We start from the raw sequence: 22424 nt of genomic DNA on the forward strand, positions 1-22424 counted from the left end.
CCCTCCTTTAGAGAGCTTTTCTAGAAGCCTCACCCCGCAATGTCGGCTTATAGCTCACTGGCCAGAACTTAACCACAAGCCTCCTCTTTGCTTCAAGAGTGGATTGAAACTGTATTTTCTTTTTAAGTGGGCACTTTGATGCTTCTAATAAAATCAGATTTCTTTTATGAAGGAAGGGAGAAAGTGGATATGGAGTGAGTCCCTCACTACCTCTGCCCCGACTTTGGCCCAGCAGCCAAGGACAACCCAGAGAGACCTTTTCACAGAGAATAAGCTATAAGTGGCTTGACCATCAGAAATCTTCTTTTTAAAAAGATTTTATTTTTTTATTTTTAGAGGAGAAAGGAGGGAGAGAGGGAAAGAAACATCAAGGTGTGGTTGCCTCTTGTGTGGCCCCTACTGGGGACCTAGCCTGCAACCCAGGAACGTGCCCTAACTGGGTGGGAATCAAACCTGCAACCCTCTGATTTGTAGGCCAGCACCCAATTCATTGAGCCACGCCAGCTAAGGCAACCATCAGAAATCTTGGGGTGAGTCTAGCCTTGCCCTCAACTCTTTGATCAGCATCCTCAACACCTGGCCCATCTCTGGGCTGGCCTCAGATAGGAAAGCACCTATAGAGTCGGAGAATAAATGCCCTTGGCTCAGCTCTGCCTCATCCCTGCTGTGAGTCTCAGGGGAGCTAATGCGTGTGATAGCACCTTGTAAACTACAACGCGTTGGGTACATGTGCAGCACCTCGCTACTGAAATGTGCTCCAAGGACCAACAGCATGGGCATCATCTGGGGTGCAAAGCCAGCTAGACATGAACATTCTCAGCCCCACCACAGCCCTCCTGACTCAGAATCTGCAGATCCCAGGTGATTCGGGGGTGTGTTCAACTTTAAGAAGCACTTGCCTAAAGAGCTGTGGGCCTGCACAAGTGAGGCCAGGTGACAGGAGACAGGTGAGCTCACCAGAGACACTTCCCCCAGCCTGATTGAGTATCTTGAAAAAATCATTCTTCCACTCTGGGCTCAGCCTTCCCACTTGTTACAGGAGGGGTATGCAAGAGAGCCCCTTAGAAATGCAGAATCTCAGGACGCACCCAGAGTGACCCAGTCAGAGCATTTCAGCAACCTCTCTGGGTAGTGCACCTGCACATTCAAGTTTGAGAAACCTGTGCTAGATGCTCCACATGACCTGAAGTGAGAGGAACCAAATGACTTAGGCCACTGGTCCCAGGGTCCAGTGATGGACGGGGGGAGCACGATTTCCTGCAGCTCCGTGGGTTGGGCGGGGTGGAGACAAACTCCCTTCGAACGGTCAGCGGCTGGCAGCTCAGTGTCAGAGAGAGGGGTGAGCCCCATGGTTGGTCCAATAGATTCCTGGGCTAGGTCTGGAGCCAAGGTCAGACTGCGAGGATTCCTCCCTGATGCTTCTGCTCAGTCAGATGGACACCTGGAGACAGAAGCAGGAGTTGCGGGGGAGGGGCGGGGGCTGGTGGCCTGGGGATGGCTCTGGACCATCCCACACTGTTGAGTTAACGCCTCTGGCTTTCAGCAGCGAGGGGGCAGAGCCTATGTTACCAGTCTTCTTGCCACTGAACACTTGGTTATTAAAAAGAATCCTTTAAGACTGGTGTTTTGAATTAAATAAGGCTGCACTCCCACTCCAACTGAGCTTATAATGAAGTCTAATTTTATAAAAACTCCAATTAATGGCTTTGTAAATATAAAAGAAAGGATCCCTGCTTTTTTTTTCTTGGCCAAAAGGCCTTAGAAAGTAGTCCTGTAAAAATGTCACATCTTGCTCTAAAGAATGGCAGGATTTCTCTGAGCAGAATAACAGGAAATGACTCACAGAGGGTACCCCGAGGTCACCGGGCTGGACAAAGAGGCCCCCTGTGCAGTAATGTGAGGCTGCTGGCCCACTGCGGGGAGGAAAGTGCCCTGCCTGTGGAGCGGAGCTGTCCCCTCTAGGCTGGGGCTCTCTGTGGGGCCCAGGGACTGCTGGCATGCTGGCTCATGGGGACAGAATTGCCTGCTGAGGCTGGGAGCCCAGCACCGGCAGGATTTGGCGCCTCAAGGAAAACTCACCTAGAAATCATGCTCAATTAACCACGTAAAATTGTGGGTCCCAGGACTCCCCTGGGTACTGGATTCTCACTGCCTCTTACCTTGATCCCATTTGGTGGGCTCAAGGTCTCCAGGTGGAGACCCGGAAGATGCCTCTCCTGGTTTCTGGTGTACTAATCTGGGCCTGAATCTTCCGGTCTGCCATCTAGCTCCCTATCAGGTACCCCTCTCACTTCCCTTCTCCCCTCCCCCTCTCTCCTCCCCCTTCTGCTATTTCCCTCTCCATCCCTAGTCTTGTCCTGCCCAAGGCCCTCACGAAGCACAGCAGACCCACCCCAGACCCCAGACCTCAGCTGATGGGCGGGGCAGGAAATGCTCAGATGAGACCTGCCAGCATCCCCACGGCCAGCACAGCACTGGCAAGATACTAACCTTTCTTCGTGCTGCTTGTTAAGTGGATGCTGCCTTGAGCCCCTGTTAGTCAGAAAGCAGACTCCACCTCAGATGGATTCACGTTTTGGGAAATGTGAATGACAACGACGTGACAGTTCACCGAGGTACGAATGCAATTGTATCCGCTATCTACTGCTATGGAACAGGTTGCCCCAACACTTTGTGTTTTAAACAAACCAACATTTATGACCCCCCATAGTTTCTGAGGGATGAGCATCTGGGAGTGGCTTAGCTGGGTGGCTGGGAAGTGTCTTTCATGAGGTTGCCCGCAAGCGAGGGGCCGCAGAACTACTCCCCAACTTAGTCCGAGGATGGCTGGCCAGCCTTGGTCCTTATTACAGCCTCCACGTGGACCTCTCCTCAAGGCTGCTCACAGCGCAGCAGCCTGCCTCCCCCGCAGAGCGAGTGGCCAGGAGAAAGCAAGGCAGAAGGAACTCAGGACGGAAACCGCCGTCTTTGGTAACCCCATCCCAATAGTGACACGCCATCACGCTATTGGTCCTACAAAACAGGAGGGGACAACGCAAGGGAGTGAATACCAGGAAGCAAAGATGACTGAGGGCTATCCTGGAGGCGCTCAGAGACCTGCAATGGCGGGCGCATTCCCATCCCAAGACCAGACAGGGCCAGGGAAGCTCGTGCTCCTGGAACCCAAGGACAGCTGGACCTCCAGCAGAGGTGCGCATAAGAGCGGCTGGGGCATGAGCCCCAGGCCAGCAGGAAGCAGGCCTAATACCCCGACTGCTGCCTCTTCCTTCCCTTCAGTCTCTGGCTGGTGTCTCCCGCTGGTGAACCCAGCTGGAGATCAGGCAGCAAGTGGGTCCAACTGAAGCAGCCTGGAAGGCTCTGTCCCTCTGGACACCAGTCAAAGAAGAGATGGGCAGAGAAGGGATCTGAGGCGAGGGTGTGGGCCAGTGGGCTCTCACGAGCCCCTGATAATGTTCTCTGGCTGCCCAAGCTGCCCCGGCTCCCCCCCTGGGAACCCCACCCCCAATATGTCCTGTGACCCAACAAATAAAGTGTCACACTGACTGTATCTCTAATCCCCCCCGTACTACACCCCCTTTGGCCACTTCCAAGGACCCTTTCTGGCCCTCAGAGGCATCCATTCTGTTTGGTCGATGCCCAAGATTTACCAGGTTAAATATTTTGAATACCACCCCTAGCCAGAATAGACAGCAAAGGAAATGATTTGAGCCACAGCAGAGAAGGCTAGCCCAAGGAGAGTTCAGTGAGAAAGTGGCGCCCAGAAAGAGGGGCCCCGGGGTTCACACACTGCTCCACATTTCCAAAGCAGCCCCCACCAGTGGCAGAAACGGGCTCTTGCGTCTCACGGTGGGAGAGCTCCGCTGGGTCAGAAGAGCCACCTTCGTTTGGATTTGGAGTGAATTCCTCAGGGCCACCAGCATTTCACCTTATCATGGTGAAATGGTTTGTCATGGTGTGTGGGCCCCAGTGGCAGGATGCGGACAGGATACAGATCCAGACAGCAGACAAAGCCCGTGTTCCTAGACAGAGCCTCCTCCATGCTGCGTCCAAGTGGGTCCCTGCGTAGGGGTGGGATACACGGGACTGAGGGCGGGCGGGAATCCTCTACCTTATCTGGGAGTGGAGGTAAGCAGACAGGCTCCCAGAGCTGCTCTGGGAGGGGACTAGAGGGGAGGACTCTGCAGTGGAGGGAACTGGAGAGAAGAGGATGGGAGGGCAGGAACCACCAAAAATGTGCAAAGACCAGCCCTGTAACTGGCAGAGTCGGACCGGCAAGCAGCGAGGAGACAGACGGCACGTAAACTGTTCATCACTGGCACGCTTGGAAAACTCAGTTACCCTCATCCTCTCCCTCCCTGGGGCCTGCCCCAACCCCTGGCCCATGCCTGAAGACAGCTGTGGCCCATCGGGGGCCAGCTGAGGAGAGGGGCAGGATGTGGGTGGAGCTGGATGCCCTACAGGAAAGGTGGCCAGGTCCCTGTAACCTGGAATGTGTCTTGTATAACTCTTTGCATGTCTACTATAATGTGTTTACCTGCTCAGTGAAATAAAAACCACCCAAAATTTCTCTCCCTTTTACAACTCTGTTTGTTGTTGTTGTTGTTCCTGACCATTCCCTACAGCTCTCCCTCCAACCTGGGGTGTATTCCTGCTGTGCTCCCCCAGAGGTGAGAGGCTGTCAGGATGAACAAGCCCAGAGCGTCCTCAGAGGCAGGCCTTCCTTGTGATGAAAGTCAAAGTCAGGCCCACAGAGGGAATGGGCCTTTCTCGGGGTCCCAGAGCACGTTGGTGGCGATGCAGGGATCGGGCCCTGCCGCACTGTGAGGAAGGGCAGGGAGGTTTTCTCGCCTTGTGCAGAGGGAGCAGGAAGCAGCTGCAGGCCCGAAACGCCCTGAGAAAAGTCCGTTGTGGGGCTCATGAGAGCATTCTTAAGTGTAATTGACTTTTAGGCATTAAACTTTTACCAGAATGAGCTCACAAGGTCTGTAGGGAGAAGGAAAGTGCAGGGCATTTACTGCCTCTTGGGGCAGCGTCTGGGGCGCAGAAAGCCCATCCTCTAAGCTGCAGGATAGAGCCCTCCCCTGGAGGGAGAACAGGGGCAAGGCCCCTGGGGGGCAACGCAGGCAGAGATACACAGTGTTCCGTGGCCAGTGGTTCTCACCGATTCTGGGAGGTGGTGGCACAGGGGCTAAGGCTATCCCCCTGCCCTGACTGCCCTCAAGCAGCCCTGCCTGTACAATGAGTGACTCCTGCAGGGGTAGGAAAGGCGGGGCAGAGAAGTCAGTCTTTTCTCACATCACCCTTCCCCTCCCCTGACCATGCTCACTCACCCTTTTGTCCCTAAGCCTGTCCTACCTACACTCAGCCTGGGAGCTTGTTTCAATCACTGCCAAGCTCTGGGCATCTGGATTCTTTTCTGTATGAGGGGCTAGGCAAGAGCATGTCGTGAAATTTTTGAGCTTTGTCATCCTTTAAAGAGGGAGGATGTCAAAGCCCAAAAATTTATCCCAGTTCTCATTCCAAGGGCTTCTTTTCAAACATCGAGGCAGCCATGCCTTTGGGTATCCCCTTTGTTTGAGGTGTCTCCCCAGGTAGGTGAGCAGGCACCGTGGCTTAGCTGCCATCCCTGGAAGGGCAGCAGCCTCTCCTTCAGACCTTTGTGCTATAATAAGAGATCTGGAGCCTTGACACTGAATTTAAGAAAAACTTCAGAACTAGGCTTTTTAAAAAAATAGGTGTGTTGAAGGTTAACTGACATACCATGAGCTGCACATATTTAAAGTACTCAATTTGAAAATTTTTGATATATATTATTCACATGTAAAAAGAAAGAAACTGCCAGCACAATAAAAACACTGGACATATTCATCATCCCCCAAAGTTTCCTCATGTCCCTTTATTGTTTTTTGGTCCCTTTATTCTTTTTTTTAACCCTTCCATGACCCCAGGGTACCATTGATTTCCTTTCCGTTGCTATACTTTAGTGTACATTTTACAAAGGTTTATGTAAATGGAACCATGCAGTATGCACTTGTTTTTATTTCGTTCCTTTCACTTAGCAGAATTTTTTGAAGAGTCATTTACATCATGGCACGTATCAGTAGTCCATTCCCTTGTACTGAGTAGCATAGCATTGGATGGATAAACACAATTTACTTATACACCTGCTACTGAACATTTTTGTTGGCAGTTTGGCTATTAAAAATAAAGCTGCTCTTCATATTTGTGGACGAGCCTTTGTCTGGGCCCACGCTTTCATTTCTATTTGTTAAATGCCCAGGAATGAAATGATTAGGTGTGTTATAGGTATACGCTTAGGTTCATAAAAAATAACTAAACTAGTTTCCAAAATAGTTGCACCATTTTACCCTCAACCTAGCAGTATCTGACTGTTCCAGTTGCCCCACAATCTCACCCAAACTTGGTGTGGTTAGTTGTTTTCTTTTCTCTTTTTCCTCTGTTTTTTTTTTTGGGGGGGATGGGATGGGATGGCATACTAATAGGCAGGTAGTGGTATCTCATTAAGGCTTTAATTTGTATTTGCCTAATGACTAGTGATGCTGAGCATCTTGTAATGTACTTGTTTTTTCCATCGATTGAAACCTTCACTATTTCAAACTTTTCATTAGATTGCCTTCCTTCTTGTTATTGAGCTAGAAGAATCCTTTGTATATTCTAGATAAAGGTCCTTTGTCTGATACATGTTTTGAAAATACTTTCTCCCAGTCTGTGGCTGCCTTTTCTTAATAGTGTCTTTTAAGAGCAAATGTTTTAATTTTGAAGTCCAAGAATACTATGCCCAGTAAAACTGGTCTGTAGAAGTGAGAGAGAAGAAAACATTCCCCAATAAACAAAAGCTAAAGGAGTTTATTACCACTAGAACTGCCTATAAGAAATGCTAACATGAGTTAGTTCCTTGGGTTGAAATGAAAAGATGCTAAGATTCAACATGAAAACATGGAAGTCTAAAACTCATTGGTAAACAACGAAACAAACAAGCAAGCAAAATACGACCAAAGACACTGAAATACGGAACAGGCTGACAGGGACCAGAGGGGAGAGGGGAGAGAATCACAGGGGAAAAGGGGAAGGACTCACAAGGACATATGGACAACAGCTAAGGTGGGAGGCAGAAATGGGAGGGAGGTGGGGAGTACTGGGGGGCGCACGGCTGGGAATGTAAGACAGAAAACTGTACTTGAACAAGAATTAAATAAAAATAAATAAAAAGTAAAACTCATTGGTAAATATATAGTCAAATTCAGAGCACTCATCACCATTGTAATGGTGATGTGCAAAAAACTTTTATCTCTAGTGTAAAAGTTAAAAGTCAGTGTTGTTAAAAATAACTATAGCTACAAAAATTTGTTAATGGATGCACAATATAAAAAGACATAAAGTGTGACACCTGTATCACAAAATGTAGAGGGAGGAAAAGTGAAATTGTACAGGTTTTTTATCTGATTGAAAATACGTTACTATTGGTTTGAAATAGTCTGTTTTAAGTATAAAATGCCTTATGCAAGCCTCAGAGGAAGCACCAAAAAACCCTCTAGTAGATACAGAAAATATGTAAGAAAAGGAGGTAAAGCTACCACGACCAAAAGTAAACCACAAAGGAAGAAAGCAAGAGAGAGAAAGAACTGAGGAAAGGAACTATATAGCAGTCAAAAACCAATCAACAAAATGGCAATGGCAAACCCTTACCCGTCAATAATTACTTTAAATGTAATCGAATTAGTTCTTCGCATTCTCTAATCAAGAGACATAGAGTGGCTGAATGGATTTTTTACAATTCAAAAATATACTGCCTATAAGAGACTCACTTTAACTTTAAGATCACCCACAGGCTGAAAGTAAAGGGATGTAAAAAGATATTCTATGCAAATAGTAACCCAAATAGAAGAGGTGTGGTTATACTTATATCAGTAACATAGACTTTCATCAAAATTGATCACAAAAGACAAAGAAGGTCACCATATAGTGATAAAATGGTCAATTCAGTGGGGGGACATAAGGAGTGTAAATATATATGCACACAACAGTAGAGTACCTAAATAGTTAAGGCAAATATTAACAGAACTGAAAGGAGAAATATACAGCAATACAATAGCAGTGGGAGATTTTCACACTCCACTTTTAACATTGGATAGATCATCTAGGCAGAAAGTCCATAAGGAAACAGGGGACTTACGTAACACTGTGGAGCCAATAGACCTAACAGACATATATGGAACATTCTATCCAATAGCAGCAGAATACACATTCTTCTAGAGTATACACAAAACATTACCCAGGATATATTATATGTTGGGACACGAAGCAACTCTTAACAAATTTAAGAAGATTGAAATCATTTCAAATATCTTTCAAACCATAATGGCTGGAAACTGGAAGTTGATAACTGGAGAAAAATTAGAAAATTCACAACATGTTTAGAAATTAAACAACACACTCCCAAATAATCAGTGGATCAAATAAGAAATCAAAATGGAAATGGAAATTTAACTTGAGACCATCAAAAATGGAGACACAGCCTAGCCTACCAAAATTTATGAGATGCTGCAAAAGTAGTTCCTTTAGAAAGGATTGAAGAAATAAAGGCCTACATTAATTTAAAAAAAGAAAGATCTCAAGTAAACAACCTAACATTATACCTCAAAGAACTAGAAAAAGAATAACTAAGCCCAAAGTTAGCAAAAGGGAGGAAATAAACACTAGAGCAGAAAATAATGAAAAAGCACTAAAATGGTAATAGAAAAGATCACCAAAATTAAGAGTTGGTTTGTGAAAAGATAAACAAAATCGACAAACTGTTACCTGGATTAACTAAGAAAAAAGGGAGAAGACTCAAATGGAATGAAAGAGGAGACACCATAAGTTATACCACAGAAATACAAACCAACCTAAGAGACTGACTACTGTGAACGATTATATATCAACAAATTGGATAGCTTAAAAGAAATGGATAAATTCCTAGAAATATGCAACCTACAAAGAAGACCGAATCATAAAGAAATAGAAAATCTGAGCAGAATACTAAATAATAGGGAGATTGGACCAGTAATCAAAAACTTTCCAACAAATAAAAGCCCAGGATCTGATGAATTGTACCGAACATTTAACAAAGAATTAATGTCAATCCTTCTCAAACTCTTCCAAAAATTTGAAGAGGTGGGAACACTTCTAAACTCATGCTACAAAGCCAGCACTATTCTGATACCAAAACCAGACAAGGACACTTCAAGAAAATAAAATAATAGGCAAATATCTCCAATGCAAATACCTTAAACAAAGTACTAGCAAACCGAATTCGACAGCACACTAAAAGGATCATACACAATGATCAAGTGGGACTTATCTTTGGGATGCAAGAATGGTTCAACATATGTAAATCAATAAATTTCTTATAGCTTATTAACAAAATGAGGGATAAAATCCTATAATCATTTCAACAGCTGCAGAAAAAAACATTTGAAAAATTCAACAACCTTTCATGATAAAAACTCTCAAAAATTAGGTATAGGAGTACCTCAAGGAAATAGAGACCTTATATGACAAGCCTACAGTTAACATCATACTCAATGGTAAAAAGCTGAAAACATTTCCTCTAAGATCAGAAACAAGACAAGGTTTCCCACTCTCAGCACTTCTATTCAGTACTGGAAATTCTATCCAGAGCAATTAGGCAAGAAAAATAAATAAAAGTCAGCTGGTATATCTCTCCACACCATGCCCCTCTCCTTTCCTGGAGAGTGAACAAAACCTTTACTCTCTACACTTTCTTCTCTTTGTGAATTCTTTCAAAGCCCACATCACCAACCACCTTAACATCACACATGGACTCACCTACTCTGGCTTGCTCCCTCTGAGCTCCAGCACCAGCATGACAGCCTGAAGGGCACCAGTGGTATACAGGGAGAGACTGAAGTGTCTGGCATTGGAATGAGCAGAGGCCATTGTCCCTTTGCTGAGTCCTCCCCCCATAGAGCCAGTAAGCTGGTACCATGTCTGAGACTCCATTAACCTGGCTAACACTGTGTGACCCACCTTGGAGATCCACAGAGGCTCTACCCCACCCAATTTACAAGCTCACCCAGGCTGTTTTTCCATAAGAATGGCTTGTCGTGGCTCCTAAATCCTATCAAACAAGCAACAGCTGGCATTAGTGAGCCCTGGCAGCAGCCAGATTAGAGTCACAGTTTGGCTTCACCTGGGAATCTCCAAGCCCAGCACAAGTAGTAGCCATCTCAGATTGTGTCATAGGTCAGGCAGTATGCCCCAGGAAAAACCCAGGTGGAGGCTGACCTTGGCCTGCACCACTCGGGGAAACCCCAGGGCCATCACACCCAGTGGACGCTACAGACCATGGTCATAGCACCACCACCCTGCCCCTGCACAGCTGATCCTCTATGGAGGGCAAAGGTTGGTGGTCAGTGGTCACAGCCAATCCTTGCAGCTGACTGACCTGGGTAAATCCCTTCCATTGATCTGCCAACAGCAGTCAAGGCTCCACTACAAGAGGAAGATGTACTGAGCCCATGCAGAGGGATCATCTCGAATACCCAGCTTCGGTGATAGGGAAAGTTGTGCCACTGGACCCTATAGGACACCTACTACATTAGCCCATATCACCAAGACACAGAGTCAAAGCAACTCTACCTAGTACACAGAAACAAACACAGGGAAGCTGCCAAAATGAGGAGACAAAGAAACTCGGCCCAAATGAAAGAACAGATCAAAACTCCAAAAAGAGAGCTAAACAAAATGGAGATAAGCAGTCTATCAGATGCACAGTTCAAAACACTGTTTATAAGGATGCTCAAGGAACTTAGTGAGGACCTCAGCAACATAAAAAAGACCCAGTCAGAAATGAAGGATACACTAGTTGAAATAAAGAACAATTTACAGGGAAACAACAGTAGAATGGATGGAAACCAAGAACCAAATCAATGATTTGGAACATAAGGAAGCGAAAAACAGCCACACGGAACAAGAAGAAAAAAAGAATCCAAAAAATGAGGATAATATAAACAGCCTCTGGGATAACTTTAAGAGGTCCAACATTCACCTCATAGAAGTGCCAGAAGGAGAAGAGAAAGAGCGAGAAATTGGAAATCTATCTGAAAAAATAGTGAAAGAAAACTTCCCTAATGTGGTGAAGGAGAGTCCCAATTATGATGGATGCAAAGAGGCCCACTCAAAGACACATCATTATTAAAAGGCCAAAGGTTAAAGACAAAGAAAGAATCTCAAAATCAAAAGAAAAGAATTTAGTTACCAGAAGGTTGCCAGATGGAAGGGGTTATGGGGAGAATTGATAAAGAGGTGAGATTAAGAAGTACAAAGAGGTAGTCACAGAATGGCCATGGGGATGTAAAGTACAGTACAGGAAATGGAGTAGCCAAAGAACTTATATGCGTGACCCATGGACATGAACAATGGTCAGGGGATTGCCTGAGGGAGCGGGGGTTGCTGGGTGGAGGGGGGACAAAAGGGGAAAAATTAGGACAACTGTAATAGTATGATGAATAAAATATAATTTTAAAAATTCTAATAAGTGACTAAATGTCATCGAAGTCAGAAAGAAAGAAGTTAAATTGCTTCTCTCTGCAAGAAACTGTTAGAATAGACGAATTCAGTAAAGTTACAGGATACAAAGTTAACATAGTAAAATCTGTTGTGTTCCCATCCACTAATGACAAACTCCCCAGAAAAGAAATTAAGAAAATTTCATTTATAATATTAGGAAATACTTAGGAATAAATCTAACCAAGGAGATGAAAGAACTATACACCGAAAAGTATTAAACATTGATAAAATAAATAAAAGAAAACACAACTAGATAAAAAAATTACCCTGTGTTTTTGGATTAGAAGAATTAATATTGTGAAAATGTCCACATTACCCAAAGCAATCTATGGATTCAATGAAATCCCTACCAAAATTCCAATGGCATTGTTTTCACAAAAATATAAAGAATAAGATTAGAGTCACTTAAAATTTGTGTGAAACCACAAGAGATTCTAAGTAGCCAAAACAATCTTGAGAAAGAACAACAAAGTTGGAGGCATAACACTTCCCAATTTCAAATTATATTACAAATTTGTAGTAATTAAAACAGTATGCTACTGACATAAAAATGACCACATAGACCAATAGAAGAGAATCTAGAGTCCAGAAATAAACCCATACATTTTCCGTCAATTGCTCCGACGAGGGTACCAAGAATACACAATGGAGAGAATGTAGTCACTTCAATAAATTGTTTGGGGAAAATGGAATGTCCACATGCAAAAGAATGGTGTTAACACCTTATACAAACACCATAGGTTGCACACCATATACAAACAAATAACTCAAGGTAGATTAAGGACTTAATCATAAGACCAAAACCATAAAACTCTGAAAAGAAAACATATGGGGAAAGCTTTGACATTGGCCTTGGCAATGACACCAAAAGCAAAGGCGACAAAAGTAAAAATAAACCGATGGCAAATAAAATTTGTATTTGTCATCTATAAAGTTGGACAAAAGCAGAGTAGAAGCCATCAGTGTCATTTGCCCCCAGAAGTGGTTTTAAAACAGAGCCCAGAGCCTGCCCAGGAAGGAGGGGACCTGGGGCTGCAAGGGGCACAGCAGACACAGGTTTTAGTTACACTGTGTGCCCGTTCAGGGTGGCCTGGGTTGGGTGACTGATGGAGATTAAGGAAAACTAAATCCACAACCCCAAGATACCCCTTGGCGTCGCCTCTGTCAGACTAGCATGCTTGACGTCTGTATCAATAGATGTATATGGTCCGAAAGCAGGAGGAGTCCCTCCAGCCCTCTGGGCACCAGATGCTAGAAGAGAAAGATGAACCAGAGTTTGCCTGGAAAAGGAGGAGAGGATGACAAAAAGATAGAAACAACATCAAAATATTAGGGGACTGAGTATGTTGACAGCCGGAGGATGTTAAATCTGGAGGTAGAGCGCAGCATCTTCACCGGCAGAGGATGTCCCCACACAGTCGGAACTCTGAAGATGCGTATTATCTCCCGAAGAGAAGAAATGGATGGGGGAGGTTTGCAGGGATTACCGAGGAAGCTCGTACCCTCCCTGCAACGTCAGTCCCGCCATCCCTTTTAGCCCCTGGGCAGTGTGTCGCAGTGCCTGAGAGCTTGAGCTCTGTAGCTGGGTGACTGGACTTCCAGTCTTGTCGGGACCACTTACTGGCTCTGAGGCCTGGGACAAGCCTGTTTCCACTACATGCCTCAGTTTTCTCATCAGAGTTATGAAGATTAAATGTAATTTATCTTTAACAGAGCTGTTGTAAAGATGAAAGGAGATAATACCGGTGAAGTGGCTACCGAGCCCAGAGTAAGTGCTCAATAAATGCGAGCACTTGTTTTCTCACCGCCTCTTTGATTACTCCTTGTGCAGAGAGAGACAGGATTGCCCACTGAATGACCCTGGAGGTTCTGTCGGGGTTGCCAGGCAACAAGCGATCTGGGACCAGTGGCTCCCCCTCCTTGAGCAAGAGAAGCTGTAGAGGCTTTCAACTTCACTGGGCTCTGGTGGCTGACATTCCGAGACAGCTCCCGGAAGGCTGCCTCCCGAGCCTGGCTTGTTTATAGGACAAACTCCCATGCTGGCTCAATCAAAACGGAGAGGAGTGGGGAGTTGGAACACAACCATGCCTGGTTCCTCGCACGCCTCTTAGTGCAAGGATGAAGAGGTGGGACTGTGCATCTCACCACGCTGGCTGTGAATTTCTTGTGAAACCTGCTCTCTGCCCATTGCACACAGTGTGGTGTTTACTGTCACCTGTGTCCCCACACCCTGCCCTAAACGGTCTCACTCCTCGTCGTTATTCTCTCAAAGTGTGTCCCTGGGGTGAGTCCTCTGCCCCCTTCTAGATCTGGCTTGGCTTCTCCCTCATGATTTCATCTACTGCTGGGAGTTCAAGTATCATCCTCATGCTGAGGACTCCTGTCCACGCCAAGCTTGTCCTCACATTCCAGGCCTGGTTGGGCATTGCTGAATTAAGTTTCAAATTTTCTTTTCCCTTAGCCATGAAAATATACAGGTAGAAAGGAAGAGAAAGAAAGAAAGAAAGGAAGAGAAAGGAAGGAAGAAAGGAAGGGAGGGAGGGAGGGAGGGAGGGAAAGAAAGGAAGGAAGGAAGGAAGAGAAAGGAAGGAAGAGGAAGGAAGGAAAGAAGGAAGGAAGGAGGGAAGGAAGAAAGAAAAAGAAAAGGAAGGGGCCTTGTCCTTACTCTCACAAACTTGGTAACTGTCTTGCCCTCTATCTTGTCACCCTGACCAGACATCCTAAGATCCTCCCAGACTCCTCCCCCACGGCCAGTCATTGGGCACAAGCATCCTAGTCACAGTGCATTGCCCCTTCCCCACCAGGACCAGTGGTCTGGTCTCTTTCTCCTCGATTCTACCCTACATACTCTGTCTGGTTAATTCTCCTCCAGTGCCCCCAAACCATCCGTGGCTCCCTATTACCTAAATGTGTTATAACTCCTCATCCTGCTTTTTGGGCTCTCTGAAAAGCAGTCCCTGGCTACGACTCAGCTGCTGCTGGTCCGCTGTCTACAGGCCACAGCCAGTCACTTGGGTAGCTCATACTTCCGTCCCTTTCTACACTCCCTCCACTCCACGGTGCTGCCTGAGCTGTCTCCTCCACTTCAGACCCCTCTTGAACCACCTCCCCATCACAGTCCTGCACCTCTGCTCTGCTCATCTCAGATGTCCCCTCTCTTTGGTGAAGGCGTCCTGGGAGCCTGCCTGCATTCACACTCTCAGAGCAGAGGTATGTCCTTGGTGTTATCATCCCATGAACACATGTCTAATTCTCTCAGTTGCATATGTGCTCTTGAGGTTAAGGGCCAGTTTTCACAGGGTGGTACCGCACTGGACCCCAGGGCATGTCTGCTGATTGAACTGAGCAGGGGCTGATTTGCCAGGAGCAGAGATGACTCAGAGGAGAAGGGGACTGGCCACAGGTGCCTGTGGGGCTTTTGGGCACAGCCTCAGCCAGACAGAGCTCAGACCAGCCACTCTGCCTCTCGGGAGTATCCTGGGTCCTCTCACAGTGAGCGCAATTTCTGGGGAGTACGAGCTTTCTAGCACCCATCGAGGGTTTGGATAGTTCATCACTTCCTGCCTCCACTCTCCTTATCCCAATGGCTCTTCCAAGCTCCCACACAAAGGTTGTTTGGCCATCAGAAAAAAACATGTCAGGCATTTGCTGCCATCTAGTGGACAAAGCATGGCTCAGCCTCTTGCAAAAGCCACACAGACCCTGTGCTCTCCCCAGGAGCTGGCTCCGGGAGTCCAGCCTGCCCTGGGAAAGGGGATCCCCTGGGGGGAACGGTTTTCTGGGAGAAGGACCAAAGCTTCGGCACACAACAGGTCATATCTAAGCCCCCTAAACTGTAATCTGGAAAGGGCAAAACCATACCCTCCCAGATCCTCCCCTTCCTCCACTGCCTACTGGAATGATGGCCAGCCATCTTTTACAGAAAACTTGGTAGGGATCTATAAAACATCCAGAGCTCATCACCAGAAGCATCTTTTATGGAAGACGTAGCTCAAGCAGAACTGGCCATGACATTAGAATTGGTACAGGCCCTTGCAGCCCTGTGTGGGAGCCGTTGTGGCCGTGTCTCAAAGATTCACTGCTGCTGGGACACCCACTGCCCACCCCCACCCCCCACCCCCCACCCCAGCAAGCACACAATGGCTCAGGCTCCTGCAGGCGAGTGACAGCGCACTCACCGGGAAATGGAGAGGTACAAATGAGGTCATTCACCGCAAATGCTCAGCTGGTGCCTGAACACAGCAGCCACTAAGTAAAAATTAGATATCGGCGATGATTAGATAATGATATTATTATTTTTGCCAATGGTCCAGAACACAAAGCTGCCTACAAACCTCCGGCCCTGGACGTGAACACATTGAGTCATGGTTAGATCTTGTAGACACTGCAGATGATCGCTCCTCGGGGCGCCGCAGCGTCCGGCACCGGCCTTCCCTCCCCTAGACGTCAGGAGCAGGCAGAGGCTCAGCCCTCGGGCTCCAGGCTGGTGGCAGAAACATCAGCTGCCCCCGTCTGTCTGAGGCACAGGATTTGGTGGCTATTTCTGCAGCGGTTTCCATACTTAGATGATTACAATGTGGGTTCTTTGCCCCTAGTCCAGTCTCTCTTTGGGGGATGCCAGCCTAATGTCTTGTTTGGCCTCTGGGCACGTCCAGTTTTTAGGGAGGTCCTAGGCTACTGCTGGGGCCAGGCCCTCTTCATAGGCCTGGGTTGTTCTCTGGGCTGCATTTCATACAGACATCCAGCCAGAACAAGCATAGGGCTCCTCAAATGGCTAAGATGTCCCGCTCACCACTATGTCCTACAGTGTCCTTGCCCTGCATCCAGGTGCTCCTAAGAGGGTGCTCTCTCCATCAAACGTGCCCACTATAGATTTTTAACCAGAGTCAAGTGAGACTTTATTGGTTCCAGCCAGTGGTATGCTGGAACAGTGGTGTGGGGGCCAACTCATGAAACCTGATGGCGAACATTTCTTCCCAGCTCCATGTTCAGAAACATCATGTTGGTAGCTTGAACTCAGCCATGATGGAAGCATTCACCACAGAGATCAGTAAATACTACAAATCCTGGCTTGCTCACTCTCTTTTGTTTCTGAAGAGCCAACTGTAAATACTGGTCAGCATACCCCTTGCTTCCACCTTTAATTCCAGGCAAAGCACCACACTTAAACCACTACATCCCCAGCTGCAGAGCAAGAGGCTTCTTGGTGTACTATCTGAATAAAATGCAAAATCGAAGTCTCATTTATTTATTTCCTTATTTATTTATTTATCCATCCAAATGTATGTAACAGAGATTGTAGCTGGTGAAAGATAGGGTGGTAATTGACAAGTCAAGAACATGCTTTTAGTTTTGAAATAAATCCCAAATATTTAATGTTGGCAAAAACATCTGCAATGAGCTACTTCTTTATTGGCAGGTTTTGCGTTTTTGCTTAGCGTGCAGAAGAGCTATATGTGATAACCCACATATTTGCAGTGGGGAAAACACTAAACAAAGGTATTGGATAATGTTCCTCAAAACATACGGAAAAACACAATTTAAAATTTTAAAGTGTTTTTTTTTGTTTCTTATTGTTTTGACAAAATTTGAACTGTTTCAATCCTAACGTTAGCGTTCTTCTACAGCCCTTCCTAGAGTCTGCTTTCTTGTTAAACTGGTACCAGTGGGCACAGCCAGGCAGCCTTGTCTTACAGCACTGTAAAAACCGTTTGAAGTGCGCCTTGAAATATCCCTCTCAGCCAGAAAAACAAAACAAAACAACGGAATGGCTAACTCAGTGAGTCTACTGTTGGCTCACACAATGAGCTGCGGGTCCCTGGAGCTCAGAGGCTGGAGGCAAGGCTGTGAGGTACAGGTGACAATGAGGGGCTCAGTCGCAGTGGACCTTGCCCTCGGCCACCATGGAGCCTGACAAGTCCCCCGTGAGGAGTGTCTGGAGTGGTGAGCGTGGCCTGTCTCCCAAGGAACCTTTGGCTGCCCTCACCATGTACTTCCGAAAGGCCTTTTGAATAACAGCAGCACATCGCTCCTCTTCCTTCCTCTTGGTGGTGGTGACTATGGGTTCATACAGCTTCTTGAAGGGGTTGGCCTCCATGAACTTCTCCTCCATCATTGCTTTCATGCTGTCCAGGCCGTTGGAGTCACCAAGCACCCTAGTGGTGAAAGCGAAAAGAATATCCAGACAGTGAAGGCGATCCCCGCTCACCATGGGCAAGTCCATTACTAAAAATTGACACTTGTTCGGCTTTGCCACCCGCAAAGGCCCGGGAAGGGCATCTGCAAAGTCCGAAAGGACAGAATATTCAATAAACTGTGTTGCTCCTGGGTCGAACTTTTCCCAGACTTCATAGAACATTTCAAAGTCATCCTCACCCAAAGGGTCCTCACTTTCTTCGGTGGCTATATTGAAGTTTTCTAAAATCACAGCGATATACATGTTGACAACAATGAGAAAGGAGATGATGATGTAGCTGACAAAGTAGGTGATGGCTATGGTAGAGAAGTAACAGTTCTGTTTGTCGGAGTTACATGAATCTTCCGACTGCAGCATGGGGTGGAGGAGGGCGTCCCAACCCGCTGAGGTGGTTATCTGGAAGAGACACAGCAGGCTGCCTACAAAAGTCTGGAAGTTGAATATGTCATCAATTCCAGCACTTGGCTCTACTCTGCAAAATAAGTTCATACCAAAAATGGCATAAATAAACATAACCAGAAAGAGTAGAAGACCAATGTTAAACAAAGAAGGAAGGGACATCATCAAAGCAAAAAGGAGAGTCCTGATTCCTCGTGCTGCCCGAACAAGCCTCAGGATTCGGCCGATCCGAGCCAAGCGAACAATTCGGAAGAGCGTTGGAGGGAAAGGAATGCTGTTCTCGTTTTCTATGGCAGAAATCATTGCGCCTTAGGGGAAGGAGAGGAGACAATCAATTGTCAGCAGGCACACCAGGTTCAGACCCAGACTGGCTCTCTTGCCTCAGAATCTTAGTGAGGCCAACTTTTATCAATACCTTTTACTTTTGCACAAAATTAAGAATTTTCTTTACCCATATAAGGGAGAATACCTATCTGTGCATTAACTTGGAAAGTCATTTCCAAGAGCCACTCGGTTTTTAGATTGGACAGGGTGTCTAAAACAGTACAGACCCAAGGGAAGAAAAAGGAAACTCAGCTTGTGAAAGGCTCTTTTGTGAGTTGTCTCATGCGCTTGAAGTATATTATCTATTTTGGGCATTTAAAGTCATTCCTGGAGTAATAACAGAATAGTGCTCCACATTTATTGAGTGTATAGAACATAAAACAAACTACAGACAAAATCTTTTAGATTAGAGTGCAAAGGGAAATTTCTTCTAACGAAGGTTAGCTTGAGCCTAAGCTATCAGTGGAAATTGTAGAACCCCTAACCTCAAAGTTCCTTAAAGGGACAGGTTCTTATTTGTATACAGGAATTTGAACACAGCCTGCCACGGGTGAGGTCAGGGCTGGAGGAAGATGGTGGTGTTGGGATGCTCGTCTCTGGACTGAAGCTACCATGGATCTCTCGTAGTTGCTAACACGTTAATTCCAAGGACTCCTGAAGTGCAAAGTCAAAAAGTTTAAAGGACTAAACTGGAGATACTTTATTGTTGTAGACACCTCAGAAATGGCATCTCAAACAGAGGTTTCTGCAAACTGCCTAATACTTGGACTAAACTGTCACTCTGTTCTCGCATTGCCTACACTGCACGCAAGTGAAACAAAGATTTAAAACAACTCATATTTTGGCCCAAATATTAATACTATAGAAAGATTGAAAACATGCTTGCCTTGGGTAGACATGGCCTTGCCTTGGTAGTCCTCTAAGGCAGGGGTCCCCAAACTCCCTCCTCCCCATCCCTGGATGTGGCTTGCATTACAGCCTGAGACCCTCACCCTGTCTCCACCCCCCAACCCCGGTCCATGGAAGAAACCTCTTTCAAGAAACTGGTCCCAGGTGCTAATAAGGTTGGGGACTGCTGCTCTAAGGTCTTTAAGAGTGATGGGCAGCCAACGCTATGTGCCATCACCTAATGACTAAAGAGAGCTAACTGATGACACACTTCAATGACTGCCCAATTGTGCCAAAGAAGTTTAATTCACATGTTAATTGGGCAGCCAACCCTGGTGAGATGTGGAATTTATTAAGTCCCAATTCAGCAACAACTGGAGGAGACCCATTCTTTAAGGCCAACCTCCTCCATGAATAGTTCTTTAAGTAATCAAGTCCACAGTAATCTCTCCCACCTCTGAGCTCAGTTTGTCTGTGTACCATATAATTTGGTGTTCAATTGACTTCTCTATCTTTTTCTGCCTTTCTAAGGTGAGTCGGTCTAGCACTGGACAGATAGCTCAGTTAGTTAGAGCACATCCCAATACACCAAGGTTGCAGGTGTGCAGGGCACGTACAGGGAACAACAAATGAAGGCATAACTGAGTGAAATAAAAATCTCTCTCTCTTTCTCTTTATCTATCTCTATCTTTTCTCTCTCTTCCTTCCTCTCATTCTCTAAAATTAATAAATAAAAATTTTGAAAAAAATTTTAAGGTATGTCATAATACCTCAACTGGATTGCTAACTTGTAGAGAAAGGGAGATTCACTTTGACTCACTAATTTCGTATTTCTCTAAAAGCTTAGGAAACAGCATGAGAAAGCGTAGAGGCTGACAAAGTGTAGACCTACTGGCAAAGGCATGTAAAATGCTGAACACATTGGTGAGCAGGATTTGGCCCAATGTGCATATTTGCTCAACCACTGGAGCAAAATGCTACCCATTGCTATGCAGTGTAACTGCAACTGCCTAACATTCATTGAAAGGACAGAAGTCAGAGACATTTCTCCCAACTGTACAATGCCTGGCACTGCCTCGATGGAGCTCAATAAACAGTGGAATGAATGAGCTGCTCTCTGCACACTGGAGGAGGGCTCTAGAAGCTCCTGGGGGGCTGCCCCAGACTCATCCCACCCCCATCTTCTAGCTCAGTTGCTTCTGCCAGTTCCACCAGAATCGGAATCGACTAATGAAGATAAAGGTCTGTTTAACCGTAAGCACATGGAAGGATCTATTGGTAAACTGTATCTACATCAGCTTCCTGGCCTAGAAACCAGAACAGCCTCTGGCCTGTGCCGTTTTCGTGCTCCCTGAAAAGCTTCATTGCTGCTGCTGCAGTGATAGGGACCAAAACATTCTGGCCCAACCTGTCTGTTTAAGGCGTCCTTTCTGAAACAGCACAAAAGCTTCCACCTGTGAAATCAGTTGTTACTGTCTTCCCTGGTTTTTTGAACTACTAGAGGGGCCCCTGGACAGTTTTATACAATTATAAAAAGTCAAATTATTGGTTTACTTAAAAGAAAACTTCAAAAAAACCCCACAGTAAACACTATGGTTCAGCCATGAAGAATAAAGAATATGGCACTAACCCTCTTTCCCTTTCCTTTCTTCTTTCACAAGCCTTATAGTTAATCCTGCCCATGGTTAGGGAAATTCTACACTGATGATAGAGTGAGGCTGGCTGGTGAATGGGGTCCAGGCAGCTGAGACAAGCACAGTTCACACCTTGGTTTACGTTAGCACAGGATACGGAGTAAAGAGAAAGTACTGCCCGGCCCTGTGGAACCCCAGTCTAGGACGGGCTACAGAGGGCTCGTATAGGGAGTTAGGGAAGGCCTGATGATGTTACCAGGGCATAATAACTGTGATCTGACCTCCATGTGGATGTTGAACTAAAGAAAAACAGGAAACTAAATGCCAAATCTTTAAAATTATGAAATGTTCATAGGGCTTACGGTTGCATAGGAAAAGTAGAACTTTGAATCAGTTACCTGGAGAAACCAGGTATCCCCACAGAAACTTTTAAGTCACCTTAATTTTGTCTATCTCCACTGAATAAATGACCCATGCTATTATTTAACTCTCCGCCATTTCAATTGTGTAGACAGTCAAAGGAATGGAAATGACTTTCTATCTCCTAGCAACTTCCCGGTAAAGAATAGCATTATGCCGAGCAAAATAAGCCAGGTGGTGAAAGACAAATACCATATGATATCACCTTTAACAGGAATCTAAACAACAAAACGAACAAGCAAGCAAAATGTAACCAAAGACACTGAAATGCAGAGCGTGCTGACGGGGTCCAGAGGGGAGAGGGGAGAGAATCACAGGGGAAAAGGGGAGGGACTCACATGAACAAGTATAAGGACACATGGACAATAACTAAGGTCGGGGGCGGAAATGGGAGGGAGGTGGGGAGCACTGGGGGGGGCAGGGCTGGGAATACAGGAAAGAAAACTGTACTTGAACAAGAGTTAAATAAATTTAAAAAAAGAATGGCATTAGCACATTAAGCCTAATTTATTGCTTTGTGAATAATAAGATTCAGAAGTTTACTTCTGGTTCTCAGCTTAAAACCCCTTGGATCATTTTACTCACTAACAACGGAAAGAACCACGATCACACAATCGAATAAATTCCAGCCATTGGAGAAGTAGTACTGCCTCAAAGCAAAGACTTTGATGAGACACTCAATGGTAAAGATGGCCACAAAGGCCAGGTTGAGATACTCCAGGATGACTTTCTTCTTGTAAGGCTGCGTGTTCGATGCGGCCACGTCCGGGTGCTCGTACGACTCCGCCATCATGCTGACCATATTGAGGAGAATGAGGATGATGATGACGCCGTCGAAGACCTGGCTCGTGACCATGTCGAACACGAGACCCTGGCATTTATTCTGAGGGAAAAAAAGAGAAAGAATCACAAATCACTTAGGGTTTAAGGATAAAATCACATGAAAGAAAAAAAGCACACATAAAACAGAA

At 45.9% G+C, this 22424-nt stretch overlaps 1 protein-coding gene across 1 annotated transcript in view; it reads right to left on the reverse strand.

Moving 5' to 3' along the window:
- Positions 1 to 16874: 16874 nt before the first annotated feature.
- The window catches only part of SCN11A (sodium voltage-gated channel alpha subunit 11), a 131010-nt gene continuing 125460 nt past the window's right edge, over positions 16875 to 22424 (reverse strand). The window contains exons 27-28 of the mRNA XM_037030552.1: positions 22039 to 22336; positions 16875 to 18495 (exon numbers count right to left, since the gene is read on the reverse strand). Coding sequence (XP_036886447.1) covers positions 17465 to 18495; positions 22039 to 22336 — 1329 coding nt within the window. The 3' untranslated portion in view covers positions 16875 to 17464. The remainder of the gene's footprint in view (positions 18496 to 22038; positions 22337 to 22424) is intronic.

The sequence above is a fragment of the Sturnira hondurensis genome, unplaced genomic scaffold (genome assembly GCF_014824575.4).
Source record: "Sturnira hondurensis isolate 20B ecotype Veracruz unplaced genomic scaffold, ASM1482457v3 Scaffold0020787, whole genome shotgun sequence".
In the NCBI taxonomy this organism is placed as follows: Eukaryota; Metazoa; Chordata; class Mammalia; order Chiroptera; family Phyllostomidae; genus Sturnira; species Sturnira hondurensis.